Source organism: Phocoena sinus, chromosome 4 (genome assembly GCF_008692025.1).
Source record: "Phocoena sinus isolate mPhoSin1 chromosome 4, mPhoSin1.pri, whole genome shotgun sequence".
NCBI classification, from domain to species: Eukaryota; Metazoa; Chordata; class Mammalia; order Artiodactyla; family Phocoenidae; genus Phocoena; species Phocoena sinus.
The window spans coordinates 130,762,900-130,787,435 of record NC_045766.1 but is presented as its reverse complement, the minus strand read 5'-3'; the positions used below and the strand labels follow the sequence as shown (position 1 = coordinate 130,787,435).

The 24,536-nt window shown below is 37.3% G+C and overlaps 1 protein-coding gene across 8 annotated transcripts in view; it reads left to right on the top strand.

Moving 5' to 3' along the window:
- Positions 1-24,536, top strand: part of GRIK1 (glutamate ionotropic receptor kainate type subunit 1) — a 427,625-nt gene that overhangs the window by 259,624 nt on the left and 143,465 nt on the right. For 5 of the 8 annotated variants that reach the window (XM_032630338.1, XM_032630337.1, XM_032630336.1 and 2 more), the window contains 2 exons: positions 10,605-10,772; positions 14,373-14,630. The exons of 1 other annotated variant lie outside the window; for it this stretch is intronic. In XM_032630338.1, coding sequence (XP_032486229.1) covers positions 10,605-10,772; positions 14,373-14,630 — 426 coding nt within the window. Of the gene's footprint in view, positions 1-10,604; positions 10,773-14,372; positions 14,631-24,536 lie in introns of those variants that run through there. 2 more of the 8 variants (XM_032630340.1, XM_032630341.1) reach the window with 2 other exon arrangements.

Here is a 24,536-nt window from a genome sequence, read left to right as displayed (position 1 = left end):
CCACCTAATGATCAAGGGATCAATCCAAGAAGAAGATATAACAATTGTAAATACTTATGCACCCAAAATAGGAGCACCTCAATACATAAGCCAAATGCTAACAGCCATAAAAGGAGAAATCGAAAGTAACACAATCATAGTAGAGACTTAAACACCCCACTTTCACCAATGGACAGATCATCCAAAATGAAAATAAATGACACACAAGCTTTAAATGATACATGAAACAAGAAGGACTTAATTAATATTTATAGGACATTCCATCCAAAACAACAGAATACACATTCTTCTCAAGTGCTCATGGAACATTTTCCAGGATAGGTCATATCTTGAGTCAGAAATCAACCCTTGGTAAATTTAAGAAAATAGAAATCATATCAAGTATCTTTTCTGACAACAATGCTGAGACTAGATATCAATTATAGGAAAAAATCTGTAAAAAATAAAAACACATGAAGGCTAAACAATACACTACTTAATAACCAAGAGACCAATGAAGAAATCAAAGAGGAAATGAAAAAAAAAAATACCTAGAAACAAATGACAATGAAAACACAGCAATCCCAAACCTATGGGATGCAGCAAAAGCAGTTCTAAGAGGGAAGTTTATAGCAATACAATCCTGCCTTAAGAAATAAGAAACGTCTCAAATAAACAACCTAAGCTAACACCTAAAGCAATTAGAGAAAGAAGAAGAAGAACAACAACAACAACAAAAACCCAAAGTTAGCAGAAGAAAAGAAATCATAAGGATCAGATCAGAAATAAATGAAGGAAATGATAGCAAAGATCAATAAAATGAAAAGCTGGTTCATTGAGAAGATAAAAAAATTGATAAACCATTAGTCACACTCATCAAGAAAAAATGGGAGAAGACCCAAAAAAATAGAATTACAAATGAAAAAGGAGAAGTAACAACTGACACTGCAGAAATACAAAGGATCATGAGAGATTACTACAAGCAACTGTATGCCAATAAAATGGACAACCTGGAAGAAATGGACAAATTCTTAGAAATGCACAACCTTCCGAGAATGAACCATGAAGAAATAAAAAATATAAACAGACTGATGATAAGCACTGAAATTGAAACTGTGATTAAAAATCTTCCAACAAACAAAAGCCCAGGACCAGACAGCTTCAAAGGTGAATACTATCAAACATTTAGAGAAGAGCTAACACCTATCCTCTCAAATTCTTCCAAAATATAGCAGAGGGAGGAACACTCCCAAACTCATTCTATGAGGCTACCATCACCCTGATACCAAAGCAAGACAAAGATGTCACAAAGATAGAAAACTACAGACCAGTATCACTGATGAACATTGATGCAAAAATCCTCAACAGAATATTAGCAAACAGAATTCAATAGCGCATTAAAAGAATCATACACCACAATCAAGTGGGGTTTATCCCAGGAATGCAAGGATTCTTTAATATACACAAGTCAATCAATGTGATGCACCGTATTAACAAATTGAAGGAGAAAAACCATATGATCATCCCAATAGATGCAGAGAAAGCTTTTGACAAAGTCAACACCCAATTATGATAAAAACCCTCAGGAAAGTAGGCATAGAGGGAACTTTCCTAAAAATATTAAATGCCATATATGACAAAATCACAGCCAATATCGTCCTCAATGGTGAAAAGATGAAACCATTTACACTAAGGTCAGGAACAAGACAAGGTTGCCCACTCACATCACTATTATTCAACAGAGCTTTGAAAGCCACAGCAATCAGAGAAGAGAAAGAAATAAAAGGAATCCAAATCAGGAAAGAAGTAAAGCTGTCACTATTTGCAGATGACATGATACTATACATAGAGAATTCTAAAGATGCTACCAGAAAACTACTAGAGCTAATCAATGAATTTGGTAAACTAGCAGGATACAAAATTAATGCACAGAAATCTCTTGCATTCTTATACATTAATGATGAAAAATCTGAAAGTGAAATTAAGAAAACACTCCCACTTACCGTTGCAACAAAAAGAATAAAATATCTGGGAATAAACCTACCTAAGGAGACAAAAAACCTGTATGCAGAAAATTATAAGAAACTGATGAAAGAAATTAAAGATGATACAAACAGATGGAGAGATATACCATGTTCTTGGAATGGAAGAATCAACATTGTCAAAATGACTCTACTACCCAAAGCAATCTACAGATTTAATGCAATCGTTATCAAACTACCACTGGCATTTTTCACAGAACTAAACCAAAATTTTTCACAATTTGTATGGCAACACAAGAGACTCCGAATATCCAAAACAATCTTGAGAAAGAACAACAGAGCTGGAGGCATCAGGCTCCTTGACTTCAAACTATACTAGAAAGCTACAGTAATGAAGACAGTATGGTACTGGAACAAAAACAGAAATATACATCAGTGGAACAGGATAGAAAGCCCAGAGATAAACCCATGCACACATGGACACCTTAATGTTGATAAAGGAGGCAAGAATATACAGTGGAGAAAATACAGCCTCTTCTGTAAGTGGTGCTCAGATAACTGGACAGGTGCATGTAAAAGAATGAAATTAGAACACTCCCTAACACCATACACAAAAATAAACTCAAAATCGATTAAAGATCTAAATGAAAGGTCAGACGCTAGAAAACGCTTAGGGGAACACATAGGCAGAACACTCTATGACATAAATGACAGCAAGATCCTTTATTACCCACCTCCTAGAGAAATGGAAATACAAACAAAAGTAAACAAATGGGACCTAACAAAACTTAAATCCTCTAGCACAGCAAAGGAAACAAAAAACAAGACAAAAAGGCAACTCTCAGAATAGGAGAAAATATTTGCAAATGAAGCAACTGACAAAAGATTAATCTCAAAAATATACAAGTAGCACATGCAGCTCAATATCAAAAAACAAACAACCCAATCCAAAAATGGGCAGAAGACCTAAATAGACATTTCTCCAAAGAAGCTACACAGGTTGCCAACAAACAAGGGAAAGAATGCTCAATGTCATTAATCATTAGAGAAATGCAAATCAAAACTACAATGAGATATCATCTCACACCAATCAGAATGGCCATCCTCAAAAAATCTACAAAAAATAAATGCTGGAGAGGGTGTGGAGAAAAGGTAACCCTCTTGCACTATTGGTGGAAATGTAAATTGATACAGCTACTATGGAGAACAGTATGGAGGTTCCTTAAAAAACTAAAAATAGAACAACCATATGACCCAGCAATCCCACTACTGGGCATATGCCCTGAAAAAAACAGAATTCAAAAAGAGTCATGTACCACAATGTTCATTGCAGTTCTATTTGCAATAGCCAGGACATTGAAGCAACCTAAGTGTCCATCAATAGATGAATGGATAAAGAAGATGTGGCATGTATATACAGTGGAATATTACTCAGCCGTAAAAAGAAGAGAAATTGAGTTATTTATATTGAGGTAGATGGACCTAGAGTCTGTCATATCAAGTGAAGTAAGTCATAAAGAGAAAAACCAATACCGTATGCTAACACATATATATGTAATCTACAAAAATAAATAAATAAAGGTCATGGAGAACCAGAGGCAAGATGGGAATAAAGACACAGACTTACTAGAGAGGGAACTTGAGGATATGGTGAAGGGGAAGGGTAAGCTGGGACAAAATGGGACAGTGGTGTAGACATATATACACTACCAAACATAAAATAGATAGCTAGTGGGAAGTAGCTGCATAGCACAGGGATATCAGCTCGGTGCTTTGTGACCACTTGGAGGGGTGGGATAGGGAGGGAGGGAGGCACAAGAGAGAAGTGATATGGTGATATATGTATATGTATAACTGATTTACTTTGTTATAAATCAGAAACTAAAACACCATTGTAAAGCAATTATACTCCAATAAAGATGTTTAAAATAAATAAATAAAAAACCATTTAAAACGTTAGAACTTTGTATATATTTTGACCTAGCAATAAATAATAAATATATAAATAAATAAATAACAAAAACTTAAAAAAAAGAAAGAAATTGCCCATCCACCAAATAATTTTAACTTAAAAATTACAGATGAGTATTTATTTACTATTCTTTCACAATAGGATCAAAGTAAATTTTCTGAATGAGAGTCTGCCAACTCAAGTTCTTTTTCTTAGAAAGAATAATCATAAATCATACCTGTGCCTGTGATATTTGTGACTTTCAGTCTCATTTTTTTTTTTTTGTCTTTGTTTTTTTCATTTCACAATGTCGATTCTTCCAATCCAAGAACATGGTATATCTCTCCATTTATTTGTATCATCTTTAATTTTTTTCATCAGTGTCTTATAATTTTCTGCATACAGGTCTTTTGTCTCCTTAGGTAGGTTTATTCCTAGATATCTTATTTGTTTTGTTGCAATGGTAAATGGGAGTGTTTTCTTAATTTCACTTTCAGATTTTTCACCATCAGTGTATAGGAATGCCAGAGATTTCTGTGCATTAATTTTGTATCCTGCTAGTTTACCAAATTCATTGTTTAGCTCTAGTATTTTTCTGGTAGCATCTTTAGGATTCTCTATGTATAGTATCATGTCATCTGCAAACAGTGAAATCTTTACTTCTTCTTTTCTGATTTGGATTCCTTTTATTTCTTTTTCTTCTCTGATTGCTGTGGCTAAAACTTGCAAAGCTCTGTTGAATATTAGTGATGCGAGTGGGCAACCTTGTCTTGTTCCTGACCTTAGTGTAAATGGTTTCATCTTTTCACCATTGAGGTCAATGTTGGCTGCGGGTTTGTCATATATTGCCTTTATTATGTTGAGGTAAGTTCCCTCTATGCCTACTTTCTAGAGGGTTTTAATCATAAATGAGTGTTGAATTTTATCAAAAGCTTTCTCTGCATCTATTGAGCTGATCATATGGGTTTTCTCCTTCAATTTGTTAATATTGTGTATCACATTGATTTGCCTATATTGAAGAATGCTTGCTTTCCTGGGATAAACCTCACTTGATCATGGTGTATGATCCTTTTAATGTGCTGTTGGACTTTGTTTGCTCGTGTTTTGTTGAGGATTTTTGCATCTATGTTCATCAGTGATATTGGCCTGTAGTTTTCTTTCCTTGTGACATCTTTGTCTGGTTTTGGTATCAGGGTGATGGTGGCCTCGTAGATTGAGTTTGGGAGTGTTCCTCCCACTGCTATATTTTGGAAGAGTTTGAGAAGGATAGGTGTTAGCTCTTCTCTAAATCTTTGATAGAATTCACCTGTGAAGGTGTCTGGTCCTAGGCTTTTTTTTGTTGGAAGATTTTTAATCACAGTTTAAATTTCAGTGCTTGTGATTGGTGTATTTATATTTTCTATTTCTTCCTCATTCAGTCTCGGAAGGTTGTGCATTCCTGAGAATTTGTCCATCTCTTCCAGGTTGTCCATTATATTGGCATACAGTTGCTTGTAGTAATCTCTCATGATCCTTTGTATTTCTGCAGTGTCAGTTGTTACTTCTCCTTTTTCATTTGTAATTCTATTGATTTGAGTCCTCTCTCTTTTTTTCTTGATGAGTCTGGCTAATGGTTTATCAATTTTTTTATCTTCTCAAAGAACCAGCTTTTAGTTTTATTGATCTTTGCTATGGTTTCCTTCATTTCTTTTTCATTTATTTCTGATCTGATCTTTATGTTTTCTTTCCTTCTGTTAACTTTGGGGTTATTTTGTTGTTCTTTTTCTAATTGCTTTAGGTGTAAGGTTAGGTTGTTTATTTGAGATATTTCTTGTTTCTTAAGGTAGGATTGTATTGCTATAAACTTCCCTCTAGAACTGCTTTGGCTGCATCCCATAGGTTATGGGTCATCATGTTTCCATTGTCATTTGTTTCTAGGTATTTTTTTTTTCATTTCCTCTTTGATTTCTTCAGAGATGTCTTGGTTATTAAGTATTGTATTGTTTAGCCTCCATGTGTTTTTACTTTTTCCAGATTTTTTCCTGTAATTGATATCTAGTCTCATAGCATTGTGGTCAGAAAAGACAGTTGATATAATTTCAATTTTCTAAAATTTAGCAAGGCTTTGTTTGTGACCCAAGATATGATCTATCCTGGAGAATGTTCCATGAGCACTTGAGAAGAATGTGTATTCTCTTGTTTTTGGATAGAATGTCCTATAAATATCAATTAAGTCCATCTTGTTTAATGTATCATTTAAAGCTTGTATGTCCTTATTTATTTTCGTTTTGGATGATCTGTCCATTGGTGAAAGTGGGGTGTTTATCCCCTACTATGATTGTGCTACTGCCGATGTCCCCTTTTATGGCTATTTGTATTTGCATTACGTGTTGAGGTGCTCCTATGTTGGGCACATAAATATTTAAAATTTTGTATATTCTCTTGGATTGATCCCTTGATCATTATGTAGTGTCCTTCTTTGTCTGTTGTAATAGTCTTTGTTTTAAAGTCTATTTTGTCTGATATGAGAATTGCTACTCCCGCTTTGTTTGATTTCCATTTGCATGGAATATATTTCTCCATCCCCTCACTTTCAGTCTGTATGTGTTCCTAGATCTGACGTGTCTCTTGTAGACAGCATATATACAGGTCCTGTTTTTCTATCCATTCAGCGAGTCTATGGCTTTTGCTTGGAGCATTTAAGCCATTTACATTTAAGGTAATTATCGATATGTATGTTCCTATTACCATTTTATTAATTGTTTTAAGCTTGTTATTGTAGGTCTTTTCCTTCTCTTGTGGTTCCTGCCTAGAGAAGTTCCTTTAGCATTTGTTGTAAAGCTCGTTTGGTGGTGCTGAATTCTCTTAGCTTTTGCTTGTCTGTAAAGGTTTTAATTTCTCCGTCAAATCTGAATGAGATCCTTGCTGGGTAGAATAATCTTGGTTGTTAGTTATTCCCCTTCATAACTTTAAATATGTCCTGCCACTCCCTTCTGGATTGCAGAATTTCTGCTGAAAGATCAGCTGGTAACCTTATGGGGATTCCCTTGTATGTTATTTGTTGTTTTTCCCTTGCTGCTTTTAATAGATTTTCTTTGTGTTTAGTTTTTGATATTTTGATTAATATGTGTCTTGGTGGGTTTCTCCTTCGATTTATCCTGTATGGGACTCTCTGTCCTTCCTGGACTTGATTAACTATTTCCTTTCCCATATTAGGGAAGTTTTCAACTATAATCTCTTCAAATATTTTCTCAGCCCCTTTCTTTTTCTCTTCTTCTTCTGAGACCCCTATAGTTAGATTGTTAGTGAGTTCAATGTTGGCCCAGAGATCTCTAAGACTGTCCACAATTCTTTTCATTCTTTTTTCTTTATTCTGCTGTGCAGTAATTATTTCTCCTTTTTTCTTCCAGGTCACTTATCTCTTCTGCCTCAGTTATTCTGCTACTGATGTCTTCTAGAGAATTTTTAATTTCATTTATTGTGTTGTTCATACTGTTTGTTTGTTCTTTAGTTCTTCTAGGTCCTTGTTAAATGTTTCTTGTATTTTCTCCATTCTATTTCCAAGATTTTAGATCATCTTTACTATCATTATTCTGAATTCTTTTGCAGATGTCTGGTCCCAGTGGCTTAGGTTGGTTCAGTGGATTGTGTAGGCTTCCTGGTGGTGGGGACTAGTTCCTGTGTTCTGGTGGATGAGGCTGGATCTTGTCTTTCTGTTGGGAAGGTCCACGTCTGGTGGTGTCTTTTGGGGTGTCTGTGGCCTTATTATGATTTTAGGCATCCTCTCTGCTAATGGGTGGCATTGTTCTTCTTTCTTGTTAGTTGTTTGGCATACAGTGTCCACCACTGGAGCTTGCTGGTCTTTGAGTGGAGCTGAGTCTTGGCATTGAGATGGAGATCTCTGGGAAATTTTTGGCATTTGATATTACATGGAGATGGGAGGTCTCTTGTGGACCAGTGTCATGAATTTTATTCTCCCACCTCTGAGGCAAAGCCCTGACACTTGGCTGGAGCACCAAGAGCCTCTCATCCACATGGCTTAGATAAAAGGGAGATAACAGTGAAAGAAAGAAAGAAGATAAAATTTTTTTTAAAAGTTCTTAAAGTAAAAATAATTCTTAAAAAAACTTAAAGTAATAAAAAAAAAAGAAAGAAATAAAGAAGAGAGCAACTGAACCAAAAAACAAACCCACCAATGGTAACAATCGCTAAAATCTATACAGAAAAAAAAAAAAAAAGAAAACGGACAGACATAACCCTAGGACAAATGGTAAAAGCAAAGCTATACAGACAAAATTACAAATAGCAGCATACACATACATACTCACAGGAAGAGAAAAAGGGAAATATATATATATATATCATTGCTTCCAAAGTCCACCTCCTCAGTTTGGGATGATTCGTTGTCTATTCTGGTATTCCACAGATGCAGGGTACATCAAGTTGATTGTGGAGCTTTAATCCGCTGCTCCAGATTCTGCTGGGAGAGATTTCCCTTTCTCTTCTTTGTTTGCACATCTCCTGGGGCTCAGCTTTGGATTTGGCCCCGCCTCTGCTTGTAGGTCACTGGCGTGCATCTGTTCTTCACTCAGACAAGACGGGGTTAAAGGAGCAGCTGATTCGGGGGCTCTGGGTCACTCAGGCCTGGAGGAGGGAGGGGTATGGAGTGCAGGGCGAGCCTGCAGCAGCAGAGGCCGGCATGACGTTGCACCAGCCTGAGGCGCACCGTGCGTTCTCCCGGGGAAGTTGTCCCTGGATCCTGGGACCCTGGCAGTGGTGGGCTGCACAGGCTCCCAGGAGGGGAGATGTGGATAGTGACCTGTGCTCGCACCCAGGCTTCTTGGTGGCTGCAGCAGCAGCGTTAGCATCTCATGCCCATCTCTAGGGTCTGTGCTGATAGCCGTGTCTCGCACCCGTCTCTGGAGCTCCTTTAAGCAGCACTCTTAATCCCCTCTCCTCGCGCACCAGGAAACAAAGAGTCAAGAAAAGGTTTCTTGCCTCTTTGGCAGGTCCAGACTTTTTCCCAGACTCCCTCCTGGCTAGCCGTGGCGCACTAGGCCCCTTTAGGTTGTGTTTACGCTGCCAACCCCAGTCCTCTTCCTGGGGTCTGACCTCCGAAGCCTGAGTCTCAGCTCCCAGCCCCCGCCCGCCCTGGCGGGTGAGCAGACAAGCCTCTCGGGCTGGTGAGTGCTGTTCCGCAGTGATCCTCTGTGCGTGAATCTGTCTGCTTTGCCCTCCGCACCCCTGTTACTGTGCTCTCCTCTGCAGCTCCGAAGCTTCCCCCCTCTGCCACCCACAGTCTCCACCCGCCAAGGGCCTTCCTAGTGTGTGGAAACCTTTCCTCCTTCACAGCTCCCTCCCCAAGGCGCAGGTCCTGTCCCTATTCTTTTGTCCCTGTTTTTTCTTTTGCCCTACCCAGGTACGTGGGGGAGTTTCTTGCCTTTTAGGAGGTCTGAGGTCTTCTACCAGTGTTCAGTAAGTGTTCTGTAGGAGTTGTTCCACATGTAGATGTATTTCTGATGTATTTGTGGGGAGGAAGGTGATCTCCACGTCTTACTCTTCCACCATCTTGAAGCTCCCTTATCTTTTTTTTTTTTTTTTTTTTGAGTGGAGGGAAAACCTGAAGCACTCACAAACCAATGTAACATATACAAGTTTGCTAAAATCCTACAACTGGCCTTAGGTAAGGAATCACTCAGTGGTGATAGTAGATGAAAGTAATCTACTAGTTATAAGTATTCAGCATTCTATGGGCACCAATTCATATGTTTTTTCAAAGAAAATGAGGTTTATTGGTCAATCAAGGAGTAAGTTAAGCAGAGGCCAGCTAAGAGCCTCTACTGTATGTTCTGTTTCTGTTGATAATCCCAGGACAGCTCTTAAAGTATATTAAGAATATGCAGTTAATAATACTTAAGTTGCCTGTCAACAATAAAGCCAGAGCTGAATTCTCTGATGAGGCTTTAAGTGCTGATACTTTGTATTGTTGCTTGTGATGAGGTCCTCATTTTTAAGATATCAGAGGCTTAATGCATGTGTTTGTTGAGTGGGGGAATTTATTTCTCCAGAGACAGGATACAGGTTTGCTTTGGGGCAGGACCAGTTTCTCAAAACAAAACAAAACAAATATAGAACATAGTTTTTTGAATCTGCCCATGAACTTTGGAAAGTTCTAGCATATGACCCCAGAATTCTGAGCCACAAAGAAGAAGAAATATTTTCATTTTGAAAAAATTGCCTATATGACTCATTTTGACTCTACTCAACTCTGCATGATGCTTCTGGAGTCTAGAATGTCTGCTTCTGAATAGCAGGAGTTTCATTCTAAGGAAGGATGATCCTACCAGGATACAACTGAAATTGTGCTTAGGTCAACCACAGAGTGATTCATGTCCAAACTGTAGAAAATCATCCTCCACCATATTATCAGTCATCCTTTACATGGTAGTAAATATTTAGAGTTCATTCACCGTCTGATAGGTATTACACAGTCCAGTATTGGATTTGAAATCTTAAGCACATGTATGAAATTTTATCTGCATCTGACACATGCTGATACACTTAACTTTTAACACTGGTTTTGGGATCTGTTCTGACCATTCCTGCTTTTATTCTTCTGGGTCTTTTGTTTTTTTCATTTATATTATTCTTTTTAAAAAATGCACATGAATAACGTAACTAATGCTTCTCATGCATCTCTTTTGCTTCTGCAGGAGGAATTTTTGAAACTGTGGAAAATGAACCTGTTAATGTTGAAGAATTAGCGTTCAAGTTTGCAGTCACCAGCATTAACAGAAATCGAACCCTGATGCCTAACACCACATTAACCTATGACATTCAGAGAATTAACCTTTTTGATAGTTTTGAAGCCTCACGGAGAGGTAACTATTTTCACACTTTTAAAAGCTTCTTTGGGTGATATGTCTGCTCTACAAGTCAACTTCTTTTTGCTACCTGCTCTTTTTCAAAGTGGACATCTCTGTGCAAATGGGTTTGCAGGAACTATTGGTGCAAGATGTCACTGTCCAGCACAATCTGACCCATCCTAATGGATGTTGCCTAGCTCTGTTTTCTGGACCTTTCTGATTAGCTTAGCCTTCAGTGCCCTCCAGTCTATGATTAACTGGTTCAGCTGTGAATGGAAAATGTCAAGCTTGATCTGTTTTTCCTTCCTGAGGCTGAGATATCACCATGAAATTGTACAGTACAGTCAAATAAACTTTGTGGTAGGTCATATGCACTTAGCATGTGGAAATGCCCACAACACACAGAATTCACAACCTGAATCTTAACAGGTTGTGAGCTACTGGGTTTACCTACCATCCTCTCAAATAATTTTCTAACCCCTTTCTACAAGATCATAGAAATGTGAAGATTATAAACATTGAATCATTATGTTTTACACCTGAAATTTTATAATGTTATATGTTGATTATACGTCAATTTCAAAAAAGGAAAAAATTAAGAAAAAAATTAATGGAATGGTACAAGCAATCAAGCAAGCAAGGGACTTGGGGTCAAAGAAAATTAAACCTAGGAGAACAATCTCCGCATTTGATTCCCTTTTGCATCTGAACAGAAGACAAGTTCCTAAAAAGTAATCTAATTTGTACACAGGCTGCAAGGTTTGTCTCGTGGAAAGAGTCATTGGAAGGGTGGGGCTTGTTTACACATCCTTCAGACACTTCCAAGATGACTCTTTGAAGCCACATTTGACATGCTTGAAGGCTGGCCTCTAATTAGGGAGTTGTTGGACCTCCATACAGGATTTTGTGTGGGTACATCACCCCAGAATAGGAGGGGCTCTTTCTCTCCTAGAGGAAAGCTTTGCCCATCAAACACACACAAGTAAATGGAATAAAATGAATGCCATGTTCATGCTGATTTCTAAGTAACTAAATATTGATTGTTTCCACATAGAATTAACCCAGTTTGGATTGCACTTAGTAGACTCTTCTGCAAGATTCTTAGTGTCCTTTACAAAAAAAAATGTGAAACTTGTTCTCCTGGGAGCACAGATGAAAATGGAATAGTATAATGATTTTTTTTTTTTTTTTTACTCTATGGCATGATCTTAGTATAAGAATATTTTATTTTCAAAGATGGATGGAGTTGTAGGTACTATAGAGGTCAGAGTTGTCTATGACAAATAATAAAATGCTATGTTTATACAGCACTTTAAAGTTTACAAGGCATCTTCACATAAATTATCTCTATGTGTTAGATCTTTATCTTCCTCTCTCCATATCTCCCTTTCTGTGTCTCTGTCTCTGTTTCTCTCTCTCTGTCTCTCTCTCTCTCTCTCACACACACACACACACACACAAAACATTGTTGAATAAATAGCCCAGAAAACCAACCATATTTAAAATCCAAAACGTTTTTGTGACCTGAAGTACCTGTCATACTTGTAAATTAAACACCCCCAAAACTTCTTAAAACTGGTAATTTGCTCACAAACAGAATTCAAAAGGATTGCTTTTTTGTCAAGTAATATTAGCATCCCAGAGCTAAATATTAGCAGGAATCTCAATCCACTGCCTACGCTAGATGAAGTAATAGTTCATATACTTTCATGCCCTCATTTTTTCTTGCTAACCAATGAAAGCACATCCGAAAATGAGCTTCTGAGGACAGTTTTCACTTCTAGCTCTTAATACAGAAAGTTATGTCTTCATACCTCATGTGATAATTCAGTACCGAAAAGCACAGTGTCAGAAAGTTCCTTGTGAACATTTGCTGTCCCACAGATATTTGAAATATGGCTCTCAAATATTACTTGTTAATTTTTCTCTCTAAATCAAGTCAGATAATTTTGACAAAGCCATATAATTTTTAAACTTATTTTTATTTGTGTGATGGCGTTATGATAAAAATTGACAATTTCATTTAAATATTTTGCTATTATTTAATTCAAATATTCAACTATTGTTTCTTGGCAGTTCCAAATCCCTTTAAACTAGAATTAACATGTAAATTTGAAATGTTTTTATATTTAATGCCAGCATAAATTTATGCCAGCATAAAATGAGTAGGCACTAATTTACATTGTTATAGAAGATAATCTGTCCCAACATTTCTGGAAGGAAATTTGGTTTATATGTATCAAGTGACTTAAATATATCAATACCCTTTAATTACAGATTTCAATCTACTCAAAGAAAATAATGTAAAATTTAGAGAAATATATAAGAACTAAGATAAGTGCTTATAATATTACTTATAATAACCAAAAATTAGGAGCAGCTTAAATATTCAGTATCATAGGACTAGTTAAATAAGTAATGACATACTCATGGATTAGGCTATTCTATGACACTAAAAATATACTTTTGCAGAATTTGTGATGACTTAGGGGAAAGGGTGTGCTTTTACCATTAAACTTAGTGTTAAATACAGAAAGCAATGTATCAAACTGTATCTATATCGTGTTCAATTTTTTAATAAATTAGAACACCAAACTATGAATAGATATTATCCCAGTGATGGAATTTCAGAGCCTTTTTTCTTCCTTACACTTTTCAATATTCTAAATTATCTCAATGTGTGTATATAATCTTATAATGCAAAAAATAAATAAATGTTAGAAATTAATTTTTATGTACATGTTGGCTAATATTGAAATAGAAAGAAGCCTGTCCTTGAGCTGGGTCCCTGGGCTCTGGTCAGTTCTGCCATTGTCCAGTGGCCCTGACTCACTTCATTGCCTATGACATTAGTGGGTTGGAGAAAATGTCTTCTAAGATCCCTTTAAGCTATGCTAATCTATTATTCTATAATTAATTAGCTATCAGTATCACTTAACATTCTTTAGCAATTTTTCAATATCCTGGACCTCCTTTCTGAGTTTTGGGAAGGACTGGAACTAAAGTACTCTGCAGCCACCCAGAGAGTCTTCTGAATTCTCTGACCCATTAATACCTTCATTGCCACATTGCCAGCTGACAGAACTTGATTTATATGACATTCACTTGGCAAATGGCTTAAAGAATAGCTCTGAGTGCTTCTGGGTAACACCACACCAAGCAAGAGATTTAGACTCCATCTGATTAAAAGTAATGAAGTGAGGACTACCCCGGCAGTCCAGTGGTTAAGACTCAATGCTTCCAATGCAGGGGCTGGGGGTTCGATCCCTAGTCGGGGAACTAAGATCCCACATGCCACGTGGCATGACCAAATTAAAAAGAAAAAAAAAAAGTAATGAAGTGAGACCAACAACTCATTTTTGTTTGCAGGGAATTGGCCTTGTGATGTGTTGCTAATCATTTCTCCATTTACATCTCTAATATTTAGTATCTCAGGAATATTGGAAGCTGGATGAAGCATATTTCCTCAGCATACAGATGGAGAGTGGATAATAGTTTCCAATAGCGAAAATAAGGAGGAACCATGAAAGGGAAGATGAAATTCACAGAACTCTCTCTTTCTCTCCCCTCTTCCCTGCTTTCCCTCTCCACCCCCTCCTTGTCTGTGGACATCAGCATGTGACCAGCTGGCTCTTGGTGTGGCTGCTCTCTTTGGCCCTTCCCATAGCTCCTCTGTCAGTGCTGTGCAGTCTATTTGCAATGCCCTCGAAGTTCCACATATACAGACTCGCTGGAAACACCCTTCAGTGGACAACAAAGACCTGTTTTATGTCAACCTCTACCCAGATTATGCGGCTATCAGCAGGGCGGTCCTGGATCTGGTCCTCTACTACAACTGGAAAACAGTGACTGTGGTGTATGAAGACAGCACAGGTATGGGACTCACACAAGCCCTCACATGGCCATGTCTGGTCTGGAAAAAGGGAACCAGAATTTGCTAGAATCCTTGAATCATCAGGCAGAGTACATGAACATGTTCTTTTATATGAAGCTAATTGAGTATTCTAATTGGGAAATGCCATGTGTAGCTAATTCCTTTTCCTTTTGGTGAGTTGACCCTTTCTGATGACCCATTCATCATCAAACTTAAGGCACTTTTTTAAAAGAAATATCACCTTATTAATATATGTTGTAATCTAATCTGAATATTAAAGATGTAATATAATGTATCCAACTCTGTTAAGACTGACCACAACTCCATTCTTAAATAATGCAGAGAAAGTTTGAAACTGACCATGAAGTATGATTCCAATTCAATAAGTAGCTGCATAAATGTGTTGAAAAGTTTCTAAAGTACATACACAGAGGAATAATGTTAGAGGTTGTATCAATAAAATCTGACCATTTCATGGGAAAAGGACTAAGAACCCCAGTAAAGAGCCCTTAGTGAAGCTTGCTTTGTTCTGCCTGCTTATTTTAGGATGAAGGACAGACATGGGGTGCTCAGCACCTCACTAGACATTTCTCTGACTCTCCCATTTGAAGTTTCTCTCACTGGCACCTTCCCCCTTTGCCTCCTGTTTACATTTTGAGGTTTGTTGGAGTTCCAGATCCCTTTTATTCAGTTAAATTCTTCCAGTGATTCTTCATTGTCCACATAGGAAAGTCCAATTCTAATTTAAAGCTCTTCACCATCTAACCACTTTCATCTCCATTAACCCAGGCACCAGCTGCTCTACATCCCTGTACTGTTACATCACTTCTTAAATACCCCCGAGTCCATCCCTACTCTTTCTTTCTGAGGCTGGCCCCTCACTTTGGATAATCCTCCACATAACCCCCAAGGTGATAAGCTCCCTCATTCTCCATTATCACACCCAAATATCATTTCTTTTTAAAGCTCACTGAGACGACATTAGGAGTTAGTAGCACGTTGTAAATATAAGCATTATGTCACATGCTTCAATTATCTGCTTAAATGTTTTTGAGACTAGGAGTTCCAAAAAGTTGGAATTTTATCTTTTTATTTTTATAATCTGCTACCTAACACAGTACTGTTTACTTTCTGAATATTTTTTCTTCAAGAATTGAAATTAGCTCCTTTCCTTAATCTACACATTTGGTAATAAGACTAATAAAATTATCAGTGAAAATTAACAAAGCAAAGCATTTTTGAACTTTTTAATAGTATTTCATTTTTTTCACTCATTTCCACCAAGCACTAACATTTACTGCTCCTCAGAGGATGAATATTGAGCCTCCTCTATTTGGCACTAAATTCTGCTTCCATTTTAAACTGTTAGATAAAAGTGACTATTGTGATTGGAATTATACATTTATGTATTTTCTTATACCTCATCTCATTTGAGAAAGAAGTGAAGGTAGGTGATTGTATATATAATTTATAAATATTATATTCAAAACAGTTCTACTGGGAAGGATAAGCCACAGGGAGTCATATTTTTAGAGCTTCACTTGCTTACTGTGAAGGAAGAAAATATATTATCCAAGGAACTCCATAAGTATATTTAAAGAGCCTTAAGATATAGATATTATATATAGGTATGGTAAGGCCTTCCATGTTGTCTACCTTTGTAAATAGAGAATTCCACGAGTTAATAAAATAATACTATTTCTCATTATGTAGTACACTCTATAGCATAATTTTCTCTCACTATTTCTACCATTTCCAGCAATGCCAGGCCATCTAAAAGGAAAACAAATCAATGAATAATATTGAGGCATCTGGATTTAATTTAAGAAAGAGTTCAACTAAAGGTGTGAGCATAATTGTATTTAGAAAAATTATAATTTGCAAAGGGATAACATAAAACCTGATGTCTTAACCACCCTTTTGATTTTAAGTGAGTACCCATAGTTGACAGCCATTTTGCATAAGAGGAAATTCAAACTATCATTTCTATTACCTTTTATAAGAAACTGAAATCTCCTTTCATCCTTGTCAAGTTCACCTGAACTCAGTTGCTCAATATATACTTGCTGAAATTGAAAATCCAAATGAATCTGTATTTTGCCCATTAAGTTAGAGACGATTCATGTTAAAATGATTTTACTCCCAAAGACATTAAAAATGTAAATGAATAATCAATTGAGCCATTAAATTGGAACCCAGAGAGTAAACAGGTCAACTGAGATCAATAGAAGAAGACATCTTTTGACTACGAGTGGGTTTAATACTGCTTGACTCAGGGTTTTGGTTGCAGTAATTATCAAGTCATAAAAAGAAAACTTACTAAACCTGAAGGAAAAAAAAGGACTTAGGTGTGCTCAGCATCTGCTCTTACACCAGAATTAACTGCCCATTAAAGAGCACTTTACTGGGGTTTGTTTAGGAGTTTGTGAAATAACCTGAAGCCAGCGCAGATGTCTAAGGGACCAAATGGTCCGTGACTCCCATTGAAGTCAATGGGAGCACTGTGCATGTCTCTGAGGACAAAATCCAAATCACTAAATACTAGCAGGCAAAATTCTGTCCTCTGGAAGAGCAAATGTAGAAAGACCCTAGAGAACTGTCGGAGGGAGGTTTTTGTTGTTGTTGTTTGTTTGTTTGTTTTGTTTGTTTTTGCGGTATGCGGGCCTCTCACTGTTGTGGCCTCTCCCGTCGCAGAGCACAGGCTCCGGACGCGCAGGCTCAGCGGCCATGGCTCACAGGCCTAGCCGCTCCGCGGCATGTGGGATCTTCCTGGACCGGGGCATGAACCCGTGTCCCCTGCATCGGCAGGCGGACTCTCAACCACTGCGCCACCAGGGAAGCCCCCGGAAGGGAGTTTTGCCTCACATCTCTCTCTCTGGTGCCTGGATATTCTTCCCATCAGTCATCTATTTCTCTCTGACTCCCTCATTCAGAGGTGACACTAGGCAATGCGAAATCACTGCTCATTGCACATCCCCTCTGCTTCTTTAGACCCCTGGTGGAAGCCTGGCTTCTATCCCTTCACACACTTCAAAAAGAGCTGAGAAGCTGAGCACCAAATGCAGTGTGGAGAATATTCAACAGTTTCTGCTTTCTCAAGGCTAATCTTAGTGAAATGCAGCCATAGCTGATTTTGTAGGACAGGGACCAGGAAGCTTTTCTCTCAAAAGGGTTACATACTATATAGCTTAAGCTTCATGGGCCATAGCGTCTTGATCACAACTATCGCACTCTGCTGAGGTAGTAAGAACACAGCCACAGGCAAAATATAAATGAACAGGTATGTTGTGTTCCAATAAACCTTTATTTACAACAAACAAGGAAGCCAGTGTGGTTGGATCAGACTGAGAGGGGTAGGGTTGTGGGGTCAGAGAGGAGGGTCTTCATGATCATGGAGGGCTTTGTAGATTATTGGAAGAGCTTTGGTTCCTCATGAAATGGGAAGACATTGGAGAGTTTTCAGAAGAGGAGTGACATGATCAGATTTATACCATAAAAAGATCACTCTGCCTTGTATTAATAAAATGTCATAGAGAGGGAAGCATAAAATTGGAGGTTACTAGAGAAATCAAGGCAAGAGATGAAGGTGATAGCAACAGAGGAGTAGGAAATGGTCAGATTCTGGAAATATTTTGATATTGAGCTGGAATAATTCTCTGAGGGGTGGCGGATGAGTGAGAAAAATAGAGGAGTCAAAGATGACCCTAAGCTTTTTGGCCTGAGCCAAAGGATGGAGTTGCCATTGCCTGAGATGGGGAAATGGATAAATGGACATAGTTTGGAGAAATAAGGCTATCAGGAGTTCAGTCATGAATATGTTAAGTTTGATTTTGCAATGTCTACTAGACATCCAAAAAGAGGCAATGAGTAGGCAGTTAATATATGACTCTAGAGTTCAGGAATGTGGTATAGGCTGGGGATACAAAATTGAGGGTCCTCAGCATATACATGGGACTAGATGAGGCCATCAGAGAAATGAGTTGCAGCCAGATGTGTTCATAACACATAGTACTTAAGAGGGATTTTTTCATCCACCGCTGCCTTAAATCATTTTTCTCAACACCCCAGAGCCATAAGATTTATAAAATGCAACCTGCCATAAAGAACTATTATCTGTCACTTACTTAAAACATAGTCTCAAAGCTTTACAATGAGGATACATTTGAGGTAAGATTAATATACATAAAAATGTCAGTGATTGAAAGAAACATTAAATCCAGAAAGAAAACCCAAGAAAAATGACAACCACAAAAATCACAATAACTAAAATCTTGAAGTGCTGACTGATTGCCATGCATTGTTATAGTTATTTTATATAATTAACTCATTTAATATGCTCAACCACCCTGTAAATAAGTGCAATAGCTACTCTTTGGGCTATATTTAAATAGTGACTTAGATTTGTTATGCTTATTATATTTTCCTTCATTTCCCCATAGAAAATAGAAAGAATATATTGTTCAGAACCAAGAATCTTGACAGAGCCCTAAAATTTAGACTTGAAGAAAATTAAACATTTTGACATAGGTGATTAAGCCAAAATGTAAACAATCAGTGCCAAGTAAAAGAATAAGTGAATCATTTCACCTTAGCAATCACAATTCACACCTCTGTGTTGTTATGATGACTCATGCTAGCCAAAACACTCTACCACATGCCCTCCCAAAATTCCACCTGAAATAGTTGGAGAATGGAAAGTCCTTGGCACTCAGCACCAACAAGATAATATATTATAGTTCCCTTTCTTCTGCCCTTACTCTTTTTTACCCTTCCTATTTACCCACTCCAGTCCCCTGACCAGAACCCTATCAAATTTTCAGAGTTCTGCTCAGGAAATCAACTTTTAGATATTTCATGGTGGTTTATTATTTTTAGCTACCATTGATATTGGCCAGCATTTAGAACCAAAACATACTGATAGAGCTAAATGCAACATAGTTAATCTCAAATATTTTGACTATATTCTTCTATGAGGTTGTTTGTGATCAAGGAACACATTTTTTCTTTTGGGAAGTCTTTAGCCTTTTTTAATGCACTTTTGAAAAATCGTATGTATGGAGATCTGCACTTATAAATGCTGTATTTCCGCAGGTAATTCACTCACTTACCCATCTCCTTTTCTCAGTTCTGATTTTTTCCTCCCCTCTGAAGGGTATATAGATCCCCTTAAGAATCCTATTAGATTTGGATACATTAATATACCAACAGGTTTGTGAAATGCCATTTTGCATGTTTCCAAGTTCAAATGAAATGAAATTAACATTTAAAATGTGCAATCTTATCTTTGGATCCCAATGGTTTATTACATTGATTTTTATGACATCAGATCTACTGTTGTGTACAATGAAAAGGGAATTGGACTAAGACTCAAGAAAACCTAGGTAATTTTCTTTTGAACTGCTGCTCATTAAATATAACTAAAACTGTCCAGAAATGGATTGAGTTGCAAAAAGTGAGGTAGAGAATTTCTCGAACCAAGAGGTGTTCAGCAGGAGCTGTGTAGCGGGAATTCATGCATCAAGTAGGGGCTTGACCTTTAAGGTCTCTTCCAATTTCTGGCTTCTGTAACTCATTTTCAAGGCCAATCCAAACAATTAACCTCACTGTGCCTCACTTTCCTTACTGTAAAACAGCACTGACACCTATCCACCTCAGAGGTATATTCCGAGGTTTACTGAGCTATTTATAAGGCATGCAGGATACTTCATAAAAAGGGACAATGCAAATAGCAAAGTTTATTATTATTTAAGGAGAAGACAGGGAAAATTTTAAACAGCTACTGGAAATAGCATGTTCTTTTTTTCTCCTCCATATGCTCCACCTGTTCCCATAGTCTACGTGCATACAAATCAGCACTTTTCTGTGTCATATCTGAGTACGCAGAGTAGATAGATGGCCAAAGAAAGAGTTTAGAATTTGAGCACTTTTGAACGTTATTTCTACATGCAGAGCCCAGATCAAACTCGTGTGAAATAAACAGACTCCTTGCTCTCAAGCACTTTTCAAACCAAAGGTGCAGTTTCCAATTGCATTACTAGAGGTGGGAGTGGATGCAGGAGGCTCATGTTTTGTCTTTTTATTAAGAAAGATTTGAACTTACAGAAAAATGGCAAGAAAGGTACAATGAACTTCTGTACATCCTGCATCTAAGTTCAACAGTTGTCATCATTTGGACACATTTGCTTTAATGCTCTATGCTTCTCTCAATATAACAACAGCAACAACAAGTAGTAGTATTGTCGATTTGAAAGTAAGTGACAGACAGCATGACCATTTTACCTCTAAATACATTAGAGTATATTTCCTAAGAACAAGGACCTTCCTTTTTATAACCACACTACAGTTATCAAACACAGGAAACTTAACACGGATACAGTTTTTAACATCTATACCAATATTAATGTCTATATAGATATACGTGATATTCTAGTTTCCCTAATTGTCCCAATTGCAGTTTTTTTTTTTTTTTAATCCAGGATCACTCACTGCATTTAGCTGTCAGGTCCTTTTAGTCTCCTTTGATCTAAAATAGTCTAGCCTCCCCTTGTCTTTCATGACCTTGACATTTTTGAAGAGTCCATACCAGTTTTACTGTAGAATGTCTCTCTATTTGGTTTGTTTAATTATCTCCTTTTCTGCATTTCATTTTTAAAGTGTCTCTCCTACAATGGACTAGAAAATCCATCACCATTGCCAGGTTTGCACGCACCCTTATCATTCTCTGCAATTGGTGTCCCAATCTAGAAGAACTGGGTCACTCTGGCAGGGCTGGCATCCACACACAGGAGGGCCATTAGCAAAGTTAGGAATTGTGCCTACATCAATTTTCTTTCCCTGAAGTAAGGACTTGTTTAAAGACAAGTTTTAACTTTTTACAATGAAGTGTAATGGATTGCTGGATTGCTGTAAAATGCAAATAAAAGGGAAAGCTTTCTCTAAATTTTGTCTCCTGTGGACTAAAAAGCCTTTCTAATTGTAAATTCTGTGATGTTTGCTAATGAAGACAGCAAGGCTTTTTAAAGCAAACAATTGCTTCGAAAGAGAAACGTAAACCTCCCTTTTTCTTGCTCTTTGTTCTTCCTACATCTTGGGTCTGTAACCTTTAAATCTGCTGATCTTCTCCTTTCCTGAGGCCAGTTCACCTGCATATGGACAAAAAGAGAAAACTAGGGCTTAGTAGTGAGTTTTTCTGAAAGGTAAATTTAGTCCAATTAAAAACTAATCTTTTGTACTGAGTTCTCCTTTCTCCTCTGTTGGTATTAAAATAACTTTCTTTTGTGAAACAATTGTGAAAGCTCACAGTTACTTTTTTTGAGGAGGGAACCTGTTTATTAACAACTTCATTGCCAAATAAAGGCTGAATGTTTTATGCTGGTCCAAATTTTTTAAATTTTTTTCTCTATTTATCCAGATATTTATTTATATAGTTAGTTAGTCATTCAGCCAGTTAGTTAGTTGATCTTAAATCTCAAAGTCAGGAGGAGCCACTGATTTGATGAAAGAGCCCTAGCTTGGGGAGTCAGAGGTGGAACTAGCTTTAAACCCTGGATCTGCCACATGATAGCCTTACACAACCTTGAGCAAGTTGCTCCAGCCCCTGTCAGCCTCAGGTTATAGTTTATCAACTTAAGTAATAAGTGATGCCCCATGCATAATACAAGATTCGATGGGATGAACTCCTTCTGTGGGCTGTGCGGACCTTAAAGCAAGATGTGTTCTTGTTATATTTCCAGCCCTTAACATGGATGGGACTTGGCATGGAGTGAACATCCAGAAAATGTTTTCCCGTAAAAATGAATGAATGAAGGGAGAGAATATATTCAACTTTAAATGCCATTAACATGCATCTAAGTCATCATGATAGGAAAATGAACTTCAAGATTGACATTCCATTTAGCAAAGAACAAAAGAGCAGTTCATTGCCGCATATGAAATGTACTTCTTAAATATCTTTCCCATTTTATTTAAAGGCCATGTTGATCTCCCTTGTGGTCATGCTCAAAAAAAAAAGGAAGCGATTGCAAAGCAGGAAGGCGATAGAAAAAAACAAACAAACAAATAAACAAACAATAAAAACAAGAGAGACTCACAAGCAGCCTGGAGTAAAGAAGAAAGGAGAATGGGTACCTCTTTCTACTCTTTACCTCTCTTATCAAATAATCCAAAGCTATATCTGGTCCTTCAAGCACCAACAATTTGTATTTGTAAGGCATGATGGTGACATGGAAAGACTGAGTGCTAGACTCACAAGCAGTTTGAATCCATAGCTCTTCCTATCTTTGTAACCCTAAGTTACTTAATTGCTCCAAGCCTTGGTTTTCTTACTTGAAATTATGAAGATGATAACCCTTGTTTCATAGGGTTATTGTTAGGATTAACAAATACACAAATCCATGTGCTCAGTTTTCTTCCATTAGGACTCATCAGTTGCTCAGGACAAGTGATTCTAGAAGTAAGAGGACAAGTGACTCACTGGTGCTTGGGAGCCTTCAGTCACATTGGTTGATTTGAAAAGAATCAAGAACCCAGGAAGGCTATCATTCTAACAATTTCTATTTTTATGTTAAAGAAATTAAAAAGGATAATGAGGGCTTCCCTGGTGGTGCAGTGGTTAAGAATCCACCTGCCAGTGCAGGGGACACGGGTTCAAGCCCTAGTCTGGGAAGATCCCACATGCCGCGGAGCAACTAAGCCCGTGCACCACAACTACTGAACCTGTGCTCTAGAGCCCGCACGCCTAGAGCCCGTGCTCTGCAACAAGAGAAGCCACCACAATGAGAAGCCCGTGCACCGCAATGAAGAGTAGCCCCCACTCACCTCAACTAGAGAAAAGCCCACATGCAACAACAAAGACCCAGTGTAGCCAAAAATAAAATAAATACAATTTTTTTTAAAAAAGATAATGAGCACTAAATCTTGATATGGTTCTACAACTCCTTCCTTCCTTACCCTGGTCCACTTGACTCTGAAGAGTAGCTTACAAATTTACTGTACTTCAGGACCACACCTGCCCAAGGTACAGAGGAATCTTATAACATCTTAGACACAAAAATGTAGCTTCTAGGGAAAACAAATAACTAAATAAATAAAACAAGAAAATAAAAAAAGTGCATCAAGTCCAGAGGTAGCTGGCATCCATGCTGTGTCTTGCACAGTGCGTGCCACAATTTCTATCTGAATAGTGACAAAGCTTAATATTTCCTATTGATTACTTGAAGCTGACACATCCTGAAGGCACAGACTGTGTAATAAAAAATATTCAATTTTCCAATGGTCATCCTTGAGTAAGAGCCAACATCATGCAGTGTAGCGAACACCAGTTAATATTAGGGGAAATAAGATGGAGGCTTCATATAGCTATTGGTCTTGCCCTATTAAAGCACTTCTATTAAAAAGAATGATGCAGTTCGGTGGATTCATATTTGTGGTGAATTAAACATTCTCCATCAAGTTAGTTGGCTGTATACACTTCCCTACAATTACCAGTGGTGTATTTTTAAAGAATTTGTTTCTGCCCTTATTATCATAATCTTTTAAAATTCTATCATCTTTTCTTTTAAATCAAGAAAGTATTTTCCCATATTATGTTCAATTATATTAGAAAGAAAATACAATAAGCCATTTATAAATAGCTTATATGGCAGGAACTGGAAGATTATATAGAACAATCCAAGCAATTAGCTGGTAAACAGTATGTTATATATAAAAACTTGCTGAAAGGTTTACAGAGGTTTATAACCCCAAGAAATTCTAGTGTTCTAAAGTGAATGGGTGTTATCCATTTCAAAAAGCATCTTTGGAAACTTCAAGCAACTTTTTGTTTACAAAAGTTTTACAGTATTGACTTGATTTGTTAAAGATATGTGGTGAAAGCTGGAGAGGACAGTTGCATTCTAAAAAATTCA